The 22,872-nt window shown below is 45.1% G+C and overlaps 1 protein-coding gene across 5 annotated transcripts in view; it reads left to right on the top strand.

The window, feature by feature from the left end:
* The window catches only part of CCDC85A (coiled-coil domain containing 85A), a 54,972-nt gene extending 35,936 nt beyond the window's left edge, over window positions 1-19,036 (top strand). Inside the window, exons 3-5 of one of the 5 annotated variants that reach the window (XM_015856801.1) lie at window positions 5,590-5,666; window positions 12,436-12,555; window positions 16,976-19,036. In XM_015856801.1, coding sequence (XP_015712287.1) covers window positions 5,590-5,666; window positions 12,436-12,555; window positions 16,976-17,065 — 287 coding nt within the window. In that variant the 3' untranslated portion in view covers window positions 17,066-19,036. Of the gene's footprint in view, window positions 1-5,589; window positions 5,667-12,435; window positions 12,556-16,975 lie in introns of those variants that run through there. The other 4 variants (XM_015856802.1, XM_015856803.1, XM_015856804.1 and 1 more) reach the window with 4 other exon arrangements.
* The last annotated feature ends 3,836 nt before the right edge of the window (window positions 19,037-22,872 follow it).

The following is a 22,872-nucleotide window of genomic DNA, read 5'->3' as shown; positions in this document are numbered from 1 at the left end:
GTAGATGAGCAGAGAAATGATTTATGGGTTTGTTCTAATTCAGGATCACTGGTAGTTTCGCTTTCAGTTGCAGCCTACATTACAGAGCTCCCAGTGGAAGCCAGTGTAATTTATTAACTAGAGCTTTCTGTACCAGTGCTTTCAAGTCTTGGGCTGCCCCTGAGGAGCAAAGCATCTGTGGTGACATCAGGATGAGTACAAGCAGCCCAGAGGCCAGTAAGGGCTTTCCTGGTCACAAACCACACAAAACAGAGAACAAGCCAACAGGCCGCGAGAGAGGTTTTAGCAGTAGTGTAATGGGTTTGATTCTTCTCAGTTTTCATCAGGAATGTGGCAAATGCAGTTAGCACAGGCTGAAGTGGAGCTAACAGGATTGCAAGCAGGCTGGGGAGAAAAAGCTTTGCCGTTGTCACCTCTGCTGCCCAAAAGTCCAAACAAATGAAGGGTGGTGTTAAAGCAACCCATTAGTGGGATGGTGTTATCCAGCTGATAGCACGATGGATAGCTTCTGAGAAGTGGGACACACAGCCTTACCTCATCTAACATTTGATGTCATTTTTAGGCATCCCTGCAGGCAAATCCTTCTCTGTGAGAGAATGACTAAGGCTGCCTCAAGCCAGTGAGAAGTTCCTTGTACTAAATAGGTAATTAATGATTAAAAGCCACTGCAACTGAGGAAATGCTATTCTCATACAAAATCAGGGTAAAAATATCCAGTGATGGAGGAGGTATCCTAATTGGCACATCGATGTGTACTGTGCTTTGAAGTGGGGATCCCTGGCATGTCTTGCCTGAGAAATAAAGCTAGGTCTGTCACCTAGTATTGCAGTCTGGGTGTTTGAAAGAACATATGTGCATTTTTCTCTTTTCTCCTGTTTTGAATTATGGAGTGAACAAGCTAAACTTAGTTAATGATCGTTTTAATTAAAGAAGTTGAGAAGGGCAGGATCCGTAAAGATGGTAAATCTCAGCTTGGGCTGGGTGAATTTTGGACAGGAGCAGTGCTGAGAGTCAGCAGCCCCAGCTTAGCACTAATACTGTGATGTTTGCTGTCACAAAACTTTCCCAGAGTACGTGCTCCACTCCGAAGCACTGCCTGAATGTTCTGGTGAGCTTCATCAAAGTTTGCCCTGGGTGAGCTCCTCCATGATAACACTAATCCTAATGTTGCTGGGCTGCAGGGGAATTCTGCCGCATTGTAAGTAGTAGTTCTCCAGCATTTATTCGGCAGGAGTGTTATGTAAGAAGTGCAGCCATAACAGAAAATCATAGCAGACAGGGCTACAGATGCCCTTCAGAGGTCACCGTGTGCCCATTCTGGAGGCTGGATGCTGCTGGGCTGAGCAGCTTCACACACAGAGAGATGCAGGTGGTGTAACATCTTCCTTGGTGTAAAGCCAGTAGTGGGGCTTTTCTCGTATGCACAACAGCTGAAAGTGGATAGACAAAATTATTAAACCATAACAAGTAATAACATGCCTTAGTCATGATTATTCATTTTGAAGTAATTAAATCAGATTTCTGGGAATTTTAGGACAGGGAGATGCTTTACGTGCCATCAAATCTGCTCCTCAGTTAGCATGGAAACCCTTTCATAAATGTATGAAGCTCTCAGTTAATTGAAAGAGCATTTAGCATAGCCCTTGCTCAGGCTTGCTGTTCGTCTTCCATGTATTGAAAGGTGATTCTGTTTTCATTGTGGGATGCTAGGTGTGGGTCAGAATGACCAAAATCTGTTTTGATATGCATCTGCCAGCACAGTGCAGGGAGAACAACAAGTGACTTCCCCTGTTAAAGCTGAATCTTCCTCAGCTGAGTTGTTAGACATGAAAGTAGCGCTCCACATAACATGCTGAATTCTCTACTGTGGTAAATTGTTGGCAGTTTCACTCATTTGTACCGTATGTATTTAAAGTGCGTGTGATGGGATATGACAGCTCTCCAGATTCTGGTGACCTCCTTGAAGCACATGAGCATCAAATGAACTGAGGCAGTGGAAGCACAAAACACTGACGTTAACAGAAGCGAGGTGATGTTTGCCTTCCCATGAAATCACAGTTTTCCTTTTTCTGGCCACGAGGAGGTAAAGGATAGCTCCAGAGCAGCAGGCTGTGCAGCCTCGCATCTTCTCTCCTCTCTGGCTATAAGTAACGGCTGGGGGTCAGGGCAAACAGTAGTACTCTCCTGTCCTGATATCTCCAGCATCCAGGTATTTTCATCTCGAGGGGCTTTCTTTGCTTCCTGTAGGTTGTGTGCTTTGCTTATCTGCTGTACTACCAGTTTTCTCCAAAGTAGGTTCTACACAAGCTTTTAACGTTTGTCAACCAAGTAGCGTGTTGTACACTGATAGCTTTATCCTTTGGTCAAAAGGAGGTCTGCAGGTAGCCTGTGCTCACTTTCCGCTGATCTGAGGACAGAAGCTAGAGGCAGATAGGATTTCTCCCTGAGACTGTGCTGATATGAGCATCTCCAAAGCTGGGAAAGTGAGATTGGATAGACAGATGCCCAGAGTATGTTTCAGTGTTGTTAATGATTTGGTTTTCTTATGTAGTATTTGATTTGTAACAGACAGAAGCAGAAGGTGCCATAATAACCATTATGCTTGTTGTTTTTTGTTGAATACAGTTCCACACAAACAGCAGAAAAAATGAGCAGATTGGTTATCCTTTCAGCATGCTGCCTCACAGTTCCCAGCCCTGCATTACTTTCTCCTGCTGGGCAGTTAGTGCTACATGAAGCTTTTGGCTTCATGCTCAAGGCATCAGTGCTTCCTTAATACTACCTTAATAAGGGGGAAAAACAACACAAAACCCAACAAAATACCCAAATCCAGAAGGAAAAAAAAAAAAAAGAAAGTGTCCTTAGAAACCTAGAATTTCATGTGACATCCTCAACCATTCTGAAATAGCAGAGGATAATCTAGCTTAAAGAACATTACAAATTACTTGATAGATTGAGAACAGGCACTGTCACATCAAAATGGATAAAGCCAAGGCAGAAATACGCTCTTGGCGTCTGATAGAATTTGACATAAACCAAAATTATCTACTAGCTTCAAGAGTGTGGACGTCAAAAGAAAAAGAGCTCAGCTATGTAAATACCAATGTTCTCTATTAACATGTTAGAATGACAGATATGGAAACAGGGCAGATTGTCATGGAATTTTCCTTAAAGCAAGATGTTACTGCCTCCATAATTATGTGGAAAAGAGTTTTAGTCTCAGTCCTGTAGTGCAGCACCACACAGCAGTCACATTTTCAGTTGTGCTCAGAGCACAGGAAGCTGAAGTAGGGAAGTTGGCTGGGTAGGAACCCATCCACGAGCACGGGAGTTGTTCAAAATTGCTGCTCTGGTTGAAGTGCCGGGCAAAGAGAGTTGGGAAAGGGCAGAAATGGGCATAACCAGGAGCTCCCCTGGAATAGGTGGATCATATAATCCTTCTTGTACTTTTATTTATTTATTTTTGGATTTTGCTGTTGCCATCACTGGTGACAGTGTTTCATTATGTATTTCCAGTGCCTTCATCTCTGGTGTCCTTTTCTGTTCAGTTTTTTTCCTCTCAGCTCATAGCATCAGAGCATAAATATATTAAGAGATGCTGAAATTTATATACGTCTATGTGTCAAGAATACTTGCATAAATAAGGATTTGTTAGATCGAGCCTTTTGTAGCTGACCTAATTTTCAGTTTTCATCATATTACAGAAAGATTTAAATACATATTTCACACTTTAGAGAGGTTAAGGAATGAGGAGGCTTTGGTGTAGCAGGGCTGGGCCAGCAGAGACCTCCAGACTGGGTGAAGAAGCAGAAGTAAGGGGATGGCTTTACCAAGGGCTGTGCACTGTCTGAGGAGCTCATACACCATAACACGGAAAAGGACAACCCAAAGAGAATCTAGATGGGAAATTGTGAGAAGAGGGCTGGGAAGCTGGACTTCAGCACAAAGCCCGATCCCATGTGGCATAGAGCATGTAACCAGTGGGTTCAGGGAAGTCTGGTGCCCACTGTTCCCTCCAGAAGGGTGGCTACACAGGGACAATCTTCTGCAGAAAGCCACGGAGAGGAGGGCTGAAATGTGCCAGGAGCTGTTGCCTCTGCTTCAGCCATGGTGGCGATGGAGCACCCGCAGCTCCTCCCAGGGGTGCTGCTGCTGGGCTGGATGTGGGTCTGGTGGGATGCACCCTGTTGTACAGTGCTAATGGTTGGTGGGAGGCACCCTGTCATACAGAGTTAACAGTATGAGCTGTTCATCTCAGAAGGGCTTGTCCAAACCACGTTCAGTGACTCTCCAGAGATGCACCCATCACCAGCTATGAAAATCCTTATGCAGCAGAGCATGAAGAACCTCAGATTACCTCTCTCCCTTTTATTGCACAATGCTATTTTTAATCCTTGCTGTGTGCCTTGCTGTGCATTAATCATTTTTGACAAATTACGGTGTGTTGTCTTCCTGTTGTGTAAATTGCCCTACATTATCTGCGTGTGCGTATTTTAGCAATAAGTGCCCCCTCATTTCCTGCTGCTGGTGTTTTATGGGCAGGCTGCCACCATGACTGATAGAATTATAAAGCCATTAAGGAAAAGAGCAATAAGGTCATCTAGTCCAAGCATTGAACCATCACCATTTAGGTATCAGGGGAAGCTGGTGCCCAATTGGGCTGCGCTTTTGTCAGTGCATCTTTGCAGGTCTGTGGCAACAGGCAGTACCCAGTAGCCATGGGTTCCATGCCATTAATAATCCAAGGTTCAATTTCTGTGTTGACGTGGCTGTGTGAGCACAGGTGTGGTGGTAGGGTGGATATCTCAGGGAAGGCTGGGCTGCTTATTGGATAGGGGATGCATACCTGTTGATCTTGCAGCTCTGTGCAGGGAGGCATGATGCTCACTACAGCCATTCTAGACCAAGAGGAGATCTTTTCTCTTACAGGTGACAGTTGCTACTTGGCTGTGGCACATTTCTCTTGGGTAAAGCATTCTAATGGCAGAAACACCGTGCAACCCATGAAATGCACCATGAGAAAACTCTGAGATGCTTTTAGGCACTGATCGTGGATCTTCTCCTTGGAATCAGTGCGAGGGAAATAAGACCACTGGAGGCAGCACAGAGATGCTCTTTCAGTACTCATACCATAGGAAGTCACATCCTCCATAACCAAACAGGTGCTTTCAGGAGGGTCCGAGAGGTTGCCTATGAGTGGAGAGGGCAGGATTTTGCCCTGCCACAGGCCTGTCTATGAGTGCATGGGATGCTGCCACACAAGAGCATGTCTATGTGTGCATGGCATGAGGAGCATGGGCTGCCAGCAGCGCTGTGCTTGGGCTCTTGGGCACATGTTGCCTGACCTTGGTCTCTCTGAGGGTCCTGGGCACATATGGCTGGGTTCTAGCAGCACTTGAGCTGTGCTGACTGCTGGCAGAGAACCCCCTGAGGTCAGCATTACCTGCCCTGCCCTTGAGAGGAGCAGCTGATTGGCAGCAATCTGAGAGAGGGAAGCTGCAGCCAGCGCGAGGCAGGACCAGGCTGTGACACCAGCGTACGCAAGCAGAGCTGTGTGGATAATATGAGTTTTTCTCTTTTTGATTTTAGAATCAACCTTGTCCTATGTTAGGCAGCTGGAGGCAAGAGTAAGACAGCTGGAGGAGGAAAATCGCGTACTGCCCCAGGTGGGTGACTTCTGCTGTGGGAACAGTAGCCAGCAGCCAAACAGCAGCGCTCAAGGTCGGGTGCCAGAGATCGGCTCAGTGTTACGAGTCCTTCAGCACTGCTGCATTTGAAGGCTCAGGTTGATCATCCGGGGAATCAAAGGCACTCACATCTTTTGTTCCTCTTGCTTGGGACTGAGTGGGGTATTTGCTGGAGGCATGCATTTTTCTCCTTTGCAGGTGTTGACAACTTGCTAAGAAAAAATCACTGGAAGCCGTTGGTTATAGTTGAAAATTAATGTAAGGGATGAAAATTAGAGAAATGAACCTATATGCTCTGGTATCTTTCCAAGTTCTTGTCATTAAAACATCAAGTTGTTTTTTTTTGTTTGTTTGGTTTTTTTGAGGTTAACCAAAATCTTGTGCTCTGGAAAGCAAATGCTTTAAGTAATAATAATTGGATTATATCATTTCTATATTCTATGCTTAAAAACAAAAAATCAAATGGAATAAATAAGCAAATCTGAAGTTAAAGGTTTTCCCAGTACCTTTTTAAGAATGGAAAATGCAGAATTTCATTAAGAATGAATCAGACACTGGTCATTTTACTGTCACACCCATGCATATTTCTGTCATGTTTCATTTGATAATCCTTAGAAAAATCTATTGTGTCTCCAAATGAAGGTGCCTAGTGGAAAATAAAAGAAGTTGCGCCTAAAAGATGTTAGTCTGAAGGATAAAAGTGCTTGTTATTAAACATAAAGTACTATGATTTGAATGTAAAATTCAAGACAAAAATGATGTGTGTTAAGAAGTAAAATCCAGTGACTCAGATATATCCATCTGTATCACCTAAGGATTTATTTCCTTTGGGCTGATTTTAAGCCAAGCTTCTTTCTCACCCATAATATGACAGTTGGAAGGGCCTCTGTAGTTCATGTTTTGCTCTTAACTGTACAACTGTGAGCCATTTATATAACTTCTCTGTACCCAGATTTGTTGATCTGGATGAGAAGGCCTGCAAGCATGTCTGAATGTCTCCCCCTGAACATGCATACAGCCATCAGTAGGAAAGACAACGGTTGACATTTGGTGATAAAGGATATATAAAGGTGCTCAGAGCAGACATTAACAGAGCTGTGGTTTGTTTCAGGTGTGGGACGGCTTTTGGGGATAAATTGTGCAGAAGATTCTTTGTGAGCGAAATCATTAGAAGTGACCATGTGTTTTATCTGTGCAGGGCCAGGGGTGCTCAGGTGGAGATCAAGTGATGTGCATTCCCTGATCTTGCCAGAGACCAGAACAGCCGAGCTGTGCATGTAGAGTTCATTGGAAATCTCAGATGGGTGCCAGTGCCAGAAAGCAGTGATTGTGAGAGTAGAGCCTGAGCGTGTAGGTGCCGCACAATGTCGTTGTGGGGCTGTGGGTGTGCTGAGCTGCAGCTGCTACGTGCTTTAAGTACTCAGGTCCAGGTTTGTCTCATGATTGGTTCTGTTGGCACCAGGATCTGAAGTAGAGTTCTGAAGTTTCCTGAGGTCTCTGGGCACTTTGTTGTGAGGAATGATGAGCGATGTTGGTTATTTCACACGAGATATCTCACTCACCTTCCCTCCTGAAGTGAGTCCCTGTTTTTGGAGGGAGGCATCACCACCGAGATGGCATCCTGGTGCAGGGGCAGTCGAGACTTATTTTCTCCATGCTTATCTGCCTTCTCCCCTCTCCTTTCAGCGCCCTTTCTTTTCCTCCTTTTCTGCTTTTTTGTCACTTATGAAAACGCACCGACACGTTTATTAACGCCCTCTTCAGACAAATTACTCCCTTCATCTACACCTACGTGTGGTTCTTTCCTGTTTTATTTTGCTTCATTTCTCTCACCCCATGCACGTGTGTTTTCGCAATCTCGTAGACCTCTATTGTAAAGGTTTTACTAATGTATAGTGGCAAGAACTATGCCAGAGAAAATGTTTTTAAGTGCTGCCATCAGTGATCAAATGGAAAATGAGTTTTAGTTTGTTCTGCTGTACTGAAGGAGTTCCTTGTCAGCAGAAACGCAGGCACGCCACTGAGTCAATACTTCAGCTTGATCAGGTAATATGAAAGGTATAAAATGAACATATTCGCTTAAGCGTGTTAATGCCTCTTCCCATGTGGCAGAGTTGTGCTGGTGATGGCTTACAGAACAGAAGTGAGCTTGAGAGTCCTGGGAAGCTGTAGGTGGTTGTGGGTTTGTTCTGTTGGGGAGGGGCCATAAATCAGAATCACAGAGTCAACAAAGTAGGCAAAGATTTCCAACGTCTTCTAGTCTAACTGTCATCCAGTGCTGTGGGAGGTCAGAGAAGAGGAAAGGAATGGGTTGTGGTAAGAGGAAAGGAATGGTAGTGTGTGACAGCAGTGTGTAGAGAAAGAAGGATTTATGTGGGCACGTTTGCTTTGCCCAATGAATTCCAGGCTGTAGTTGCCCCATGGCATCAGGGCAGTTACAGCTCCCTGTGGCCTAGGGCTCTGCCTGCGATGCTGTCTCTGAATGTTCACGAAGCTCCAGCATCTCTGGGGATCAAGTTCTGCTGCTGACATCCAGAACAGTGCACAATAATAAGGTTGTGCTGTAGCCAGATCAGAGCTCCATGCGTTTTCTAATGAAGAGACCCAGCTATAATTAATAAAATATGCAGAGAGCAAACAATGGATCTGGATCCCAGTTACAGCTCCCTGGGCTGTGGTAGTGCTCGGTTATGTGAGCGAGCAATTCCAGATAACTGCAAACAGCAGAGTTCTCACAGGGTTGGCCTTACACTGGGGGAAGTGAGATCAGGATCTGGCATCCACATGTCAATTAACTGGAAATATCCCTGGATTTTGTGAGGGTAGAATTTCAGGGCCGATAAGCTCAGCTGAAATGTTACGGAAACGTGGACATCTGTCATACAATGACAGTGAATGCATTTGCAGAAGATATTCTTGGCAAGCCCCCAGCTTGAATTGCTTCAATATTATTTGTTGCATAGGAGGAGGGATCAAGAGGTAGAGATGGAAAGAGCTTTCCTTCTTTTAACTCCTCGTCCTTGTAAGGCAGCAATGCCTTGTAGTAAAGGGAAGAGGAAGCATTGCAGTATGTTGCCCTTGAGCAAACAAAGCTACTGGGGAGCCCAGCTGCTGCAGCACCGGAGCCACGGAGCAGCTGTGGTCAGGGCTGGGGCTGAGCTATTCTGCTCCATGTCACGGTGCCATGTCTGCCTATTCCCTTCTTCCTCTGTGAGTCTCCCTTCATTTCCATCTCTTTCTGTTGCATTCCTTTCTTTTCCAGTGCTGCTTCAGGCACCTTCTTGGTGGCTGATCGGGTTTTTGTTTGCTTGTTTGCTTTCATCCTTGCTGGCCTTTTCCACTCCTGGTGTGTTTAAGTGTGAAGCAGCAGGCCTGATCCTTAGGCACACACTCAGTTATTTTTAAATCCTTCCAGCAATTTTCAGTTCCCTCTTTCTTCCCTCTTCGATTGCATTCTATTTCAGCCTACATTTCCAAACCTTTCAGAATGTTTTTGCTGAGATAGGTATTCTTGATTTCCCTCCGCGTGGCCTGGTTTTAGTTAGAAATCTAATTAGAAGATGGGAAGTGTTTGGTTAGTACATTTTTTGTGTGTGCAATCTGTCACACACAGTTCAGTGCTGTGCACCTCCTCCCTTTCATAGCGTGTAGTAGAACAGAGAAGCCAACCAAGATGTAATTCAAGCCCACTGAACTCATCATGTCACCAAATATTTGCTGAAAGTAAATCAAGAGCATTTCCTCACCCTGTTTTTTCATATGATCTCATCCCCAGTTTAAATTAACAGGCTCAATGGTCTGCAGAGAGGTTTATGAAGGGCCATTGAACACAGAGGTGCTGTGGACTTGACCTCTTGGCAACCTGAGTGGCTTTCAGTGTGCCACAGGGGTTGTGGGTATGGCAGCCTGATGCAAAGCAGAGGTCCTCTTTGAGAACAGGAATTGTGGTGAATAGCCACAGCGTTCAAAACCAGCGTGTTTTAATTGACAGGAAAGTTCCTCAGAAAAATTGCTGCTGATTTCTGGCTCAAGAGGTAATTTGTGGTTGGTTCCCTCCATCAAGGAGCTGCCTGTTCTACCCAGAACTGTTCTGACTGTGGCTGTGCCTCTGGCACTCCAGGAGCATGAGGGAGATGCTACATTTCCATTCGTCTGATTTTTCGTAATATGATATTATGGACTTGAGTGAGATTTCCTGTGCTTTCTATTCACTAAGGAGTTGCATATTGGCTCCGGATGTTTAGTTGATGTACTTGCAACAGAAAATGGTTGTGCGTGTTTAGTGATTGCACTTCTGTTACCTTTGTGGTGAAATGAACACAGGGTCTGATGTGGTTTTTCCCTGCTCCTGGCAGTGCTTTCTGCAGCCCTGTAATCTGCACTTTTGACTCTGAGTAATGAAACCATTCTGCAGCCTGGGCAGAAGGGCTGGGCAGCCAGGAAGGCTGTAGGATGAAGAGCAGCACAGTTGGTTCTGATATTGACCTTGTGTTGTCTATTCAAAACAGCCCAAGATGTTTTCTTCCACAGCTTAGCCTCTGGATAATGAATGAAAAGCTCTGTCCAGAACACATAGGCACCTTGGATGCCTGCTTTGAGTAGCTGGATGCCAGTGCTGTGTGGGGTCAGAGAAGAGGAAAGGAATGGGTTTCTGCTCCAGTCCTCAATGTCCTGCTTGGGGTCCAGTTGTTGTCTGGCTCAGGAAGTGGTGGAGAAGGGACACAGTGCAGTGAAACTCAGATGAGCTTTGGGAGGAAAGCTGAACGTTGCCATACTCCCCGTGGCAAGCAGCAGTTGTGAGGACAGGTGTGCAAAGCAGGCTCTTTCAGTCTCCTCGGGCACCTTGTTTTCAGACACCACCAGTGTGGCCGTGTGCCTTCTCCCCTCCTTTAGCTGCAGTGCCTCAGAAGGTCAGACTGCAGCTGATAGTGCTGAGGGGGTAGCAAGACAACAGGGCATGGAGAGGAACAGCAGAGCTGTGTTCAGAATGGCCCCAACCCATCCTGGATGGAGCTTCCCCAAAGGAGGCACTGCGCTGTGCTGCACTTTGGAGTGGCCTCACCCAGGACTGGACATCCCTGAGCTGCTCGATGGGCTGCAAAACTTGCCTTGTTCTTTTTAAGAGAAACTTAAGTCTCCTGTGGAGGACAGAGGGAGGATGGAGAAGGTTATCCAGAGGGCAAGCACAAAGTTTCCATCTCCTACCAACACATGTTGAGATGGGATTGTGCCATGTATGGTGGAAGGGGCTGTGGAGGAGAGGTGCCTGGAGCAGCGTGATTCACAAGGCTGTGGGATTTTGTCATGGTCAGGAGGCTTTAGATGTGCAATCTGATCTGATTTCCTAGCCTCTTGATAGCAGTATTTCCATTTTACCACCCAAGACTGGCCAAAATCTTGCTGGCCCTGGAGTCAATAAAGAAACAGAATACTTTGACTAATAAAGAAAAACAAACCAAAAGCCAATCCAAAGCTGAGGGAACTTAATCATAAACCTGAAGCACTCCTTTTTGCTTTATTACCCCTTTTCCCTCCTCATTCATTTCCTTTCCCAAAGTAGAGCATTAAGTCTGCTCTGTCACTAGCAGACCTATAAATCCTTCCCAAAGGAAAGTAAGTCCTAAATCTCCCTTTGTAGATCACAGCAAATTGATAACAGTTGATGCAGAGTGTTGTAGGGTAATATCATGCTGTCTTTGGACTGGGGTGCCTTTCATTCAGGTGTTTTAGGGACACCAGTTCTATGGGATTGAGCCTCATGCCACCTCTCCATGCCCTTCTCCTGCCAGCCCTGCTTTCACCTTTCGTGCTGTTCAGTTACTGGACATGATGTGTTGCTCTGTGGGGCAAATCAGTGCCGAAGGGGCACTGGATCTGATCAGAGGCTCTTTCCACTGTCATTAGTTGTCTTTCAGATACGCATTTGCCATGTGTTCCTGCAGGAATTACTGCCATGTTATTTCTGAATGTGACGGTGTTTCTGATTCTGTAAGAAAGAAACCTTTCCTCTCTCTCTCTCTCTTTAAAATGTTTGTTTTCTTGTTCTTTACCTTCCTCGTTTTCAAACCAAATTCAGCACACCAAGTGGCAGTGAAGGACCCCCATGAAGAGTGGGTCAGGCTGGCAGTGGGTTGGCTACTCTGCTGTCAGGGTGCAGAATGGGTATTTTAGCCAGCAGCTTCATCAGGTTCCCTTGGCACTGCAGTTCTCCAGGGAGTGCTGTCTGTCCTGCAAAGTACAGCCTGCATTTGTTTAGTGGTGCCCCGACCCTTCCCAGCACCCCTTGGTAAGAGTAAGCCCTCCACATCGTCATTCTTCGGTGCAAATCCGGAGCAGCCACAGCTGGAGGAGGAGTGCTGGCTGCTCCAGCCCCTTTCCTGCTCATCCACACTTTGCAGCACAGCTTAAAAATGTTCTGTGAATCAAAGTAACAACCTCCAAAATGCCTGGGAAAAAATTAGATGTTCTGAAATCCTTCCCCTGGAGTCAAAATCGTCTCTTTGTAAGCACTTCTGTGAGGAAGCGCACCCAAACTTTATTGCTCTGCCCTGATTTTCCAGGTAGATGCCTTTGGGGGCCAGAGTGTGTGGGTGATGCTCAGCAGTGGTGCTTAAGGTACCCATATGGGTGTTGGTTACTGTGGCTCAAAAGGAAAGTAATAAATAAATAAATAAATAAATAAAAGACATCTGTTTTAATTAGTTACCAACCCTTTTCTTTATTAAATAGTCTTTAATTTTTTGCGAAGGATCCCATTAGGATGCCAGGAGGGTCAGAGGGGAGTTACTGCTCAGCAAACGAGCCAGCTAGCGTCAGTGGACATGGCTCAGCTTCTCAGCAGTCTGAATCAGTGGTAAATGCTCTGAAGGTAATGCTCCTCCGGTACAGTCCGTGCAAAACATCTTGTCTGTTCCTCAACACGTGTCATATTGTCCTGGCAGCATTCCTCTGGGCACCACCGGGATGCTGCTGTCATCAGTGGGATTGATTTTCTGTTTGTCACTCATTGCATCTGTGGGCTGTGTGTTCCCTGGGGCAGGGGCAGGCCATCGCCATGGGATGGTGCCAGCTGTAGGCTCTGTCCGGTTTACTTACATTAGTACCATCTTGGTTTGAAGGTGGAAGTGGGGGTTTTCTGAATAAGCAAGTCCTTCTGCTTCATCTGGGATGAACATCTGTTCTCAGGGGACATGTGACGAAGTACTGTAGCTTATAGGGAGAAAAACTATCTTGCAAAGGTGAAGCCAGCATGCATGGTATATTGATAATACAGTGAGCAGATTGTTGGGCTGTAGACCATGCATCGCTGCTGAACCTTCTGAGAGCTAAGAGCAGCTGTGATTTACCCTGAAGTCGGGGCTGGATTTCCAAGACCTGTCACAGAATCATAGAATCACTAAGGTTGGAAAAGACCCCTAAGATCATCTAGTCCAACCTACTGCCACCATTCCTACTAACTCAAGACGCTCAGTGCCACATCTCCATGGTTCTTGAACACTTCTAGGGATGGTGGCTCCACCACTTCCCTGGCAACCTTTTCCAGTGCCTCACTGCTGTGTTGCATTGCTAAGGGGCAATTAAGGCAAGCACTGTGGCAAATCTGCTTTCTGTGGCTGGGCAGTGCTTGGAGTCCTGCTGCAGCTTTCCAGCATGTCCCCTGCTGCTGCCTGGGAAATAAGGCTACGTTAAGTGATTCTATCAAGACAGCACATGTATTTGTTGAAAAAAACACCTTCTTCAGTCCTCTTAAAATACCCATTGGCAGTGCCACTTTACTGAATGGAACTTCTAACAGCGTGCTATTGACAGCCTGTAATAGCTGGTTAGTGTAAGTGAAATATTTGAACAGTGGCCAATACCTTGGTTGCTGAAATGGATTGATAAGACGTGCACAGAATTTAGTTCAACATGATGTGAAATCTCAGCTTTTAGTTTGCTAGGAGCTCTTGCAGCAAGCAGAAATAGATACAAATGATACTGCTATGTTTGAAATGGAAAGTGAGATGTCAGCCAAGCAAACTGCCTAAACTTCCCATCTCCCGTCTCCAGACAGAGAGCAGATCCTGCTGCTTCCTGGGGAAGCAGCTTGGGTTGTATCCTGCCTTCTTTGCAGACTAGAGTTTACGGTTGTGGGATGACAGCAGTCATCTCAGCTGTCTGCCTTAATGTTTTTATAGGGATGCAACGCTTCAGTTTCCCCAGCTGTGTGGTGGCACATCTGTACTTTCCTGCCTACACTGTTGCTTTGCGGTGAATGGATAAAAAGCGTTTTCAGGAATATTTAGTAGCAATCCATAAGAATTCTCAGGATATCAGAAGTGCCACTTCAGAACTGCTAGCTCTCTATTGTTGATATCGTCAGCTCAGTGTTGTAAATCCCAGGTACATACTTACCTCTCCGTTCCCCAGCCATTCAGGGCTCCGTGGCTAGCACTCAAGTGCTGCCTTTGCTTCCAGCTTTATGGTCTGTGTCTGATTTGACCCTTACTATGTTATTAGACTTTTAAAACAGTCAGTTGCTTCCTTCATCCGGTCACTCTGTGTTAAAAGCGCAGTGGGTTTGTGATAAGCTTATCGTTGTGTTTCTTTTCTTTTGCATTCTTACAGTCTCTTGCAGTTCCACAGTTCACTGTTTTGTTCCACATTCCCACTCTGCAGATTTTTGTTTATGTGGAACACTGGCACAGCACTGTTATGCCTGTGAACATGGTGGTATGGTGACTGGCTTAATGTTGGGCTCCATGGTTTTGGTGCCTAGTCTCGTTTGGTACCAAAATGCAATTTGAATGCAGAACTCCTGTTGTATGCTTTTACACCAACGTTTTATCAAGATAACAGAGGTGGGAATATGGTATTTATGCCACCTCATCCATAATATGTTTGTGAACGTTTTTGCTTTGTATTTATATGCTTGCATCATCTTAGGAGAATGTAGCATTTCGTAACAGCAGCTTTAGAGGCAGTTTACCACATTCTTAGTGAGCGTGAAGGTAATTCCAAAGCTCAGGAATGTTTGCATTGACTCTGGAGAGGGCAGGTGGTTTTCTTGATGATTTTCTTGATGGTTTTCATGATGAGTTTCCTCTGATCACCAGTCAGTTTTCCTCACAGGGCTGCAACACGCACACAGAGAAGGTGTGGATGCTGTTTGGGTTGGTGGGGTAGCAGGGCAGAGGGGGACCTCAGAGCCCAGGGAGCTCCACCTGTATTTCACTCTGCATGTGAAATGCTGCCCACAGTTAGATGCAGGCTGCTGCCCATCTTCCAGGGAGGAGGGGGTTTCTCCCTCCTTTTGCTTCTGTGTGTTGGAAGGAAGCTAGAAATGAATTGCCACGATGTTACTGTGAATCTCCTCGCTACCCTTTATTTGGTGAAGGCTTCTGCTGAAATGTTGAACCATGTCTTTGGGCTTTTTATTTTGCTGTAAGTATTTAAATTGCATTCAAGAATGCACATCGGCTCTTGAGTGCTTGCAAGCAAAAACCAATTTCATTAGTGCTGCACGACAAGTCAGTGTTGAACTCGTGAGCTGAGAAGAGGGCAAACGTAGGTGCAAATGCAGGGGCCCGAACAACTGTGTGTGCAGGGGACAGCAGGATATGCAGCTGCCGTGGCCGAGCAAAGGGCTACACAGATGCCAGCACCAAAGGAGAGTTTGACAACAGATCTTTGAAACTATAGCCTGTATTGCCACGAGTTTCTGAAAAGAAGGCAAACAGTATGACTGTGATGCCTTTGAGACCCATGTCTCTGTGGTGCTGTATGCATATGCAGAAGTGGTTTCTGGTAATGATTTGTCTGTTTTCTACCCCAGAAATATGGTGTGAATATTTCTTTTGACCACACCTTGTCAGTTCTGCTTAGGATGTCAGCTTTGCAGGGCTGTCTTGTATGCATGTGTTCCTTCCTAGCAATCAGGGGTCATTTGTTCAACTGGAAATGAAGGACTTTGAGAGGTGTCATCTTTTCACTTACTATTGTGTCAGCAGGAGCTGCTCGGTAAATATTGTCTAATGTTTATTGACCAGAACAATTGTTGAAAGGCACATCTGTTCAGTGTGCCTTCTGACAAAAGACATTGGAGTGGTCTTGCCTCTTGGTGAGAAGTTAGGAATGTCAAGAACCAAGTATCTGAAAGAAACACTCGTCTGATCACATCCGGCCATAAAAGGGTTATTTTGCCATCTGCAGCACAGAGGCCTTGGGGCAGTTCTGTCCTTGGTTGTCAGCCGTAGGAGCCAGGGCTCATGTCTTTTCAGGCTGTTAACATCTCAGGATCCAGCTTCTCTGTGTTTACTCATTGCCAGCTCACTCCTGGGATTTGGGCACAAATAATAAATAATGACAACAGAAAAGCCTTTCTCAAGACATACCACTGTTGCTCCAGAGATTAATGAGCAGCTTAATAGTAGCTATACATTAGCTGGTTGCTAGTTGATAATGATTACTAAACAGAAATAATATTGAATTGCACCACGCGGTGCAGTAGTGAACACCACTGTTATCCTGGTGGCTCCTGCCTGTGCCTGGGGACACTGTGCTCACTGTGGCTTCCCCTGCTTCTCGTTGATGCATCTCATTATAGCTCATCATCAAACACATTCCTGAACGAATGCTTTTTGCTACAATTTCTCTGTGTCTTTAGTTTAGTGAGCAGGAGGGAGGAAATCTTTGTAACATCTAGACCATACTAAGAAAAATACTTGATAACTTTTACTAACTAGTAGATTTCACTGTGTTTCAACGTAACACACAGACAGTGACTGCATGTGTGATTCCTCTGAGCTCGAGGGAGAATGAATGAAAGCAAACACTCAATGCCCTACTTGATTTTAAGAGAACAAGTAAAGTCTTTGAAAAGAGAAACGAGATGAATTTCTCTGTGCTTCTTTAACTGGACACGTTTAGACTCAGCTGGAGTGAGTTCTGTGCTTCTGAATGGTGTTCTTCAAGAGACGTGGTGTGGGAAATGCCCGAGTGAAATTTCAGTAGAGGCCTGCAGATGCCCTCAGTCTTGTGTCTGAAGCATTAAGAGCCTTGGTGATGCACGTGCTGGTCCATTCGTCTCCATTTTTAACCATTCTTAGAGGCATGTGCTCTCCGTGTTTGGAAGGAACGTTGTATCTCCTGGGAAGCACTTTTTTCCTGTTCCATGTCCCTCCCCTCTGTCCTTTCCTGCGCTGCATGGTCTGTGTAAGGAATGTGCGGAGTGTCCCCATGCATGCCTACATGAACACTGGTCCATCCCAACTGATGCTAATGGTCTCCCTTTCCATCCCTCCCTTTAGGTTGTGTGGAGGAAACTTGGAGATGCTGCAGGGTCGTGCCCTGGAATTAGGCAACATTTGTCAGGAAACCAGTACAAAGGACCGATGTAAAAGGCCTGAAGCACATCCTCTGTCTGAAGAGAAGGAATTGGAACTGCTGACGAGAGACCAAGAACTGGCGGTGTGCTCAGCACCATCCCAGCTGACAATGGGTGCCCTTATGCTCTGCATGGGCTGCACTGCAGGCTCCTGGAGGTGGTGCTGGGAGGTCTGTTGGAGGAGCTGGCTTTGCAGTGACCCACGGAGCTCTGTCTCAGTATGCTGGCTATTGAAACGCTGCCGCCGCCTCGTCCCTTCAGCACCGCATTTAGAAGCACTGAGATATTTCCATTCCTAACTAAAAGACAGTAGGGGTTTTGCAGCAGTTACTTGAAGGGAGTCTTTATTTTGGTCAGTTACAGCGAGTCTCTAGTAAGTCTGAACAAATGTTCCACTAGATTTACCAGTTTTTCGCCAGACTGGAGAGACATTGATGAACTGTTGTGCCTTTGGTCCCCACAGTTTTAACAAAGTCATTTCTTAGCAACTCGCACTTCAGTCTATAAGGTATCAGCTAATGGTGCTTAAGCAATTTACGGCTGATTATTATTATTATTATTATTATTATTTGCTTTGGTAGAATAACTGCCTTTGGAGGTGCTAAAAGACCATAACGTCTCCTAACCAGCCAGTAGTGTAGCATAACTACAGTCCTTGTAGTGAAACACGATTTCTTTCTAAATGAAAGTGAAGATAGCTTTCTGTTCAATTTACTTTGATGCGAATCGTCTGAAGATGTGTCTGGCGTTCATGGCTCTGTACCAAACAGAACACCGAGGCACCGCCACTACAGGTCTCAGATCAGAATTTCCATCAGAGTGTTCTTCAGAAAGTGTTTTCCAGCCGTCAGGACGCTAATTTCTACTGTTTAATTTAGAAACACGCTGGTTTATTTAACTAGAGTCTATAAGAATAGGAATTTAAAAGATTGTACTGCGTCGTAATAAAGCTTTTTCTTGCTGCTGTAGCGTACTTTGAAAGAAGAAGGTTTTATTATACTTGGAGCATGTCTTTCATTATTACGAGGCAGAAAGCTCACGTTCAGACTGCCTGCGGTTTGACCAGAAGATGACCTAGATGTGCTTAGTTTATTTTTTACCTCTGTGTATACTAGTTGTGTGTATCAAACTGCAACGATAGGTATTTTGTGTATATCTAAAAGCAACAGTAGTTTCATGTATGAATGTGCAACAGGCTTGTGACCGCTGTTGCTTAACTTTTTACTGTAGCCAAGCATAAAAATAATAATATAAGATAAAGGGAAAAAAAAAATAGGAATGCAACAATTCCTGGGTTTTTGGTTTCTTCTTGGTTCCGAAGGTTTGAGTCTGTCAGAAGCAGTTCTGTCCGAGCTTGCAACATGCTGTGTTTGTGAGCTGTTTGCGGTGGAATGTAGCTCTGTTGCTGTACAACCTTTTGTTGTGTAGGAGTATGATGTAAAAATCTGCTAACTGTCTTCAGGAGAAAAAAAAACAAACAAGATCTGTGTTAGTTTGCAGCAGCAATTAGGCTGGTTTCTGTTGTTATTTTTGCGTGGTACCATTCAGTAAAAGGCCTCTGACCCAGCACTGATTTCCCAACAGAACTCCTGTTTGCTCCGTCTGCTTCAGTTGGACGTGCCGTTGGCCTTGCATTTCAAAACATTGCCCTCTTGCATAATTTCTCACATATATACCCCAGACCCAGCAGCTGTGTGCTGTCTTTACGCATTGATTTTCTCCCATACAGATCGTTTGCATAGTTAAACTTAAATTGTTGTATTCCTATGTATCTATATATATATATATGTATGAAAAATGTAAACCATGTACTTGTGCCTGCAGTATGTATGTGCAGGGGCAGAGCTGAGGGATGCTGGTCTTTTGACACTATACTTGTGTAAATTTTGATACTGTATTAAACTATTTTTTTACAGTTCGACATACGACTGGGTATCAAGTATCTGTGTTCATCTTAGCAATGGTAATAAATTATAGAATCTCACCACTGTTTGTTCTCCTTTAATGACCAAAGCCGGGAGATACTTAGCTCTTGGAGTGCTTTGAAGGAGCTTTCTGGAATGTTGCTGCTACACTAAGAAATAAGATGCGTGCAGTGGGTTTTTGTTTACCTTCTCCCCAGCTGTCTCCAGTAATCCCAGCTCCATGGACTTGCTTGTGCCTTATGACCCTATGAAGTCCTAGCTGTGCTTCAAGGGCAGCCCTGGGGTGTCTACTCGTAGTTGTTCTGGCCCCTTTCTTGTGCAGGGCTGCTTCAGAGAGAGGATGGGCAACGTGGAGCTCCAGGAACCTTTTTCACAGGTAAGAGACACAAAGAGTACTGGTAGTGCTGTGGGGGGAGGCCCTCTGCACCTGCTGCTCTTCTGCCCTAGGAGCTGCCTCCCTCTTGCCCTGTGCGTGCCAGGGGAGGGCTGCCTGCTGCTGCTTGTGATAGAAAGCAAAGAATGGCAGTCAGTATCTTGAAGCTATTGAATCCTGTGAGAGCTCCTAAAAACACAGCTTGCTGGGGGGAGGGTGTGGGCTGTGTGCAGAGAAGAGGCTCAGTGCTGTTGCGGGGTCCAGTAGCCTGCACTGATGAATGACCATTGCTGTAGCAGTTGGAAACCTTTGTCTGCATCATCTTTCTCTCTGCTCATGCAGATGCTTCTCAGTAAGGTGCAATCACACCGAGCCTCATGGGTTCCTCATTCCTTTGGTTTTTAACTTTTACTGCTTCAGTAAAAAACATGGGCATGTTGTTACAGGGCCGTGTTCAGCTCCTGAGCTGAGCATGAATGAGCTATAAGGTTCCCTCTGCACGTGGATTTTAAGTAGCTCTCGCATAGCAGATATACAGCAAGAGGATTTTGTTTTCTGTGGTGGAAAAAAAGCTGTTTCGCATAATAGTCATAAAGTAAAGAATAGCAGTTTGTTTTTCTGCAAGTGAGTGGTTTCAGTAGAGCCTGTTCCCCAAAGGTTGCAATTGATGGATGTGTTTATGAACATGGTGCCAAGCCAACGTGCCCTTTTAATATTTTAAGTGTAGGCTGGAAGCCAGCCCAAACAGTCTCTGCACTTTGGGGATGGCACCCAGCTCTGTGCTGCCTCAGCCTCCCAAGAGCACCATGGGCTTTCCACATGTCTTGTAATCTCACCATTTTGGTGCAGAACAAAATGGCTCAACCACAGATAGTTGATGGGGGAGGATAAGGGGAAAGAATATCTCAGCAAGACTGTCCTTTAGTTTGAAATCCTTCAGAACACAGTAATGATAGCAGCTGCCAGATATATAATGCCAAGATGTCTTTGTATCCCCAGATTCCTCTTTTTCATGCTTGGGTGAACCATGTGCCTGGGAACCCCAGCCATGGACGTTCCCAGAAACCTGAAGGTAAGAACAGCTGACTCGATAACAGCCCCGCCTGGATTAAATATGTAAAGACTCTGCGTTGTTAAATCAACCAGCCAAGAGGCGCTTGCTGGGCTGCATCACAATTACAGCACTTCCTTGCACCTACAGTATGGCCCAGAAGTGAACTGTGAGATATAGGTTGTGAGCTCTGGCAAATGCTATCCAATTCATACAGTAAAAAAAGGAAGGAGCAACTAATACTTTTGCTTTCATTTCCAGAAGATGATGGGAGCCTTGTCCTCTCAGCTGTTTCACCACTACCATGATCATATGCACATCATCACTTAGGGTGTTTTTTCCCCAGGCACGTGAGCTGTGGCTGTGGCTACACTTCCCACTTCTCTTATCAATGTGTTGACCAAAGAATTACAAGCCTTGTTCAACATGACCTTTGCTGTTCCCTTCCTCTCTGTGCACACATCCCACTAGATGTATATTTTTTTCCTCTGGCTATGTGGTTTTTGGTTTTGGGTTTTTTTTTCCTTTGAAAAAAAGAGGTGATGGAGAGAGGGTCTGAATATCATATCCTGGTGTTTAGTGAAGTCTTCTGGAGCTCTGGGTTTCTGCAGCCTCATCTGTGTGTTGGTAACTCCTGTAGTACCAGCCAATGGGAAGTGCCCCAGGGCCTTCATTGCTTGCTTCCGTCTGATCTGCTTCCTGAATACCTGGCTCATGAGGTGCCAAAATAATAATGATGAGTCATTTAATATATCAGAACATGGTAATTACTCTCCCCTTGAATAAAAATTGGTGGTAATTCTCCCTTCAAGGCAGTGGCCTTGGCCCTGAGGTCTGGATGCTGATGTTTTCTTGGCGTGCTGTTGTATATTTCTTTTTCCTCACTGCCATGAATAGGTGGAAGTAAGTTTTAAAAATAACTTACAAGTTTTCATATGAAAAAAAAAAGAAGGAAAAAAAAAAAAGACTTAGGAAGCTGTGTCCTGACTCTGGAAGGGGGGTCGTAGAGAAGGGGGATGAAGGCCTGCCCTGCCAGCATCTGATGCAGACAAACCTGCTGCTGCCTTAGTGCCACTAGCAGCATAACCCATTTGCTACGTAACTCACCTGTGTGCGTGGCCCAAGAGAGACTGCATGAGAAAGGAAGCGTTTTTAAGTTCTCACGTGTGTTTTTTAGTTATTTATTAAGCATTTCTCTTCCAAACTGCTATGGGTAGGGTTTGCCCCTGAACAGTAGCATTGCGTGCACCTGAGCACCTCAGCTGGAGAGGGATGATGGCATCTTTTTTGCAAGAAGCTTTGAAAATCCTCAGTGACACAAGGACATCTTGACACGGGTGAGTGCACTGAGCACTGTTAAGCCATAGCATCACTCCTGGTTTCAAAGTAAAGGTCAGAGAGTGAAAGGAAAGCACTTGCTTTTGGTTTGGAGGTGGCTTTTCAGAATAGGATCAGGTTTGTTGGTGGGGCGATGGGAACATCTGTCTGTGGCATGGGGCTGCTGAGCTGCTCTGTTTGCACAGGCATTAGACTTCATAAGACAGGAAACAAACTAAAGATGATGTTTTTCTCCCCCTGCTGAAAGGGATGGATGTGTACACAGGCTGCTGCACGTTCCTACTTAAAAAGAACCAGAGCTCACCCTACTCAACCTTGAAAATCCCAGGAAAAGCACACTGAGAAACATGGAAGTGTTTCCATGGGAACTCTTGCTAATGAAACGAACCTGTAATGGTTCTCAGTTTCTGCACCAAACTACAAACAGCAAACACTACAAAGGGAACCAGTAAAGAGCAGAATAAACCAGCAAAACTGCTAAATTAGGTACGTGCATTCTTCCCCACAAGAATCAAGCATAGAAACAAAGTCTGCAGGAAAATGGGAGGGGGGAAATACTAAAAGATCATTTTAATTATAGCACATCCAGCCAACGTAAAACCCATGGACTGTGTGAAACCAGTTTTGTTCTCCTGGTACGCAGCAGGAAGCTCTGTAGCAGATCAAATGTGTTCAGGGGGGCTGTCTTGCTAATTGCCGCTCCTGGCTGAGCCAAAACAAACCATTTAGACAAAGGAGAGAATTCACTTCTTATTTAGTATGAATTATGAAGTAGTATGTGTGGATGGGCTTCACAGTAACGCTGCTTTCCCTGGGGAAAAACATGTAGCTCTAATCCTGTGAAATAATTGGAGAATTAACCCCTGGTTTCAGGCTAGAATCCCAACACATGCCTGTGTTTAAGCAGAAGATGAATGTGGTCTTGAATAAGGCTTTTCTTTCGATACCAGCAGATTATAGAACTCCACTCAAAGCCAGATTTCTCACTTTATGCTGATGTTGAAGCAATGTGTTCTTTTTTTTCTTATTGTGACTTTTCTACTTTCTCGTTTGTTTTAATTTGTAAGCCATCTCAGAGCATCACTTTGGCTTCTCACTAAAGATTCTGAAGTTTTGCATTGGGTATTTCAGGG

Source organism: Coturnix japonica, chromosome 3 (assembly GCF_001577835.2).
Source record: "Coturnix japonica isolate 7356 chromosome 3, Coturnix japonica 2.1, whole genome shotgun sequence".
Lineage (NCBI taxonomy): Eukaryota > Metazoa > Chordata > Aves > Galliformes > Phasianidae > Coturnix > Coturnix japonica.
The sequence above is the reverse complement of the archived record's forward strand: the minus strand, read 5'-3'. Positions and strand labels throughout refer to the sequence as shown.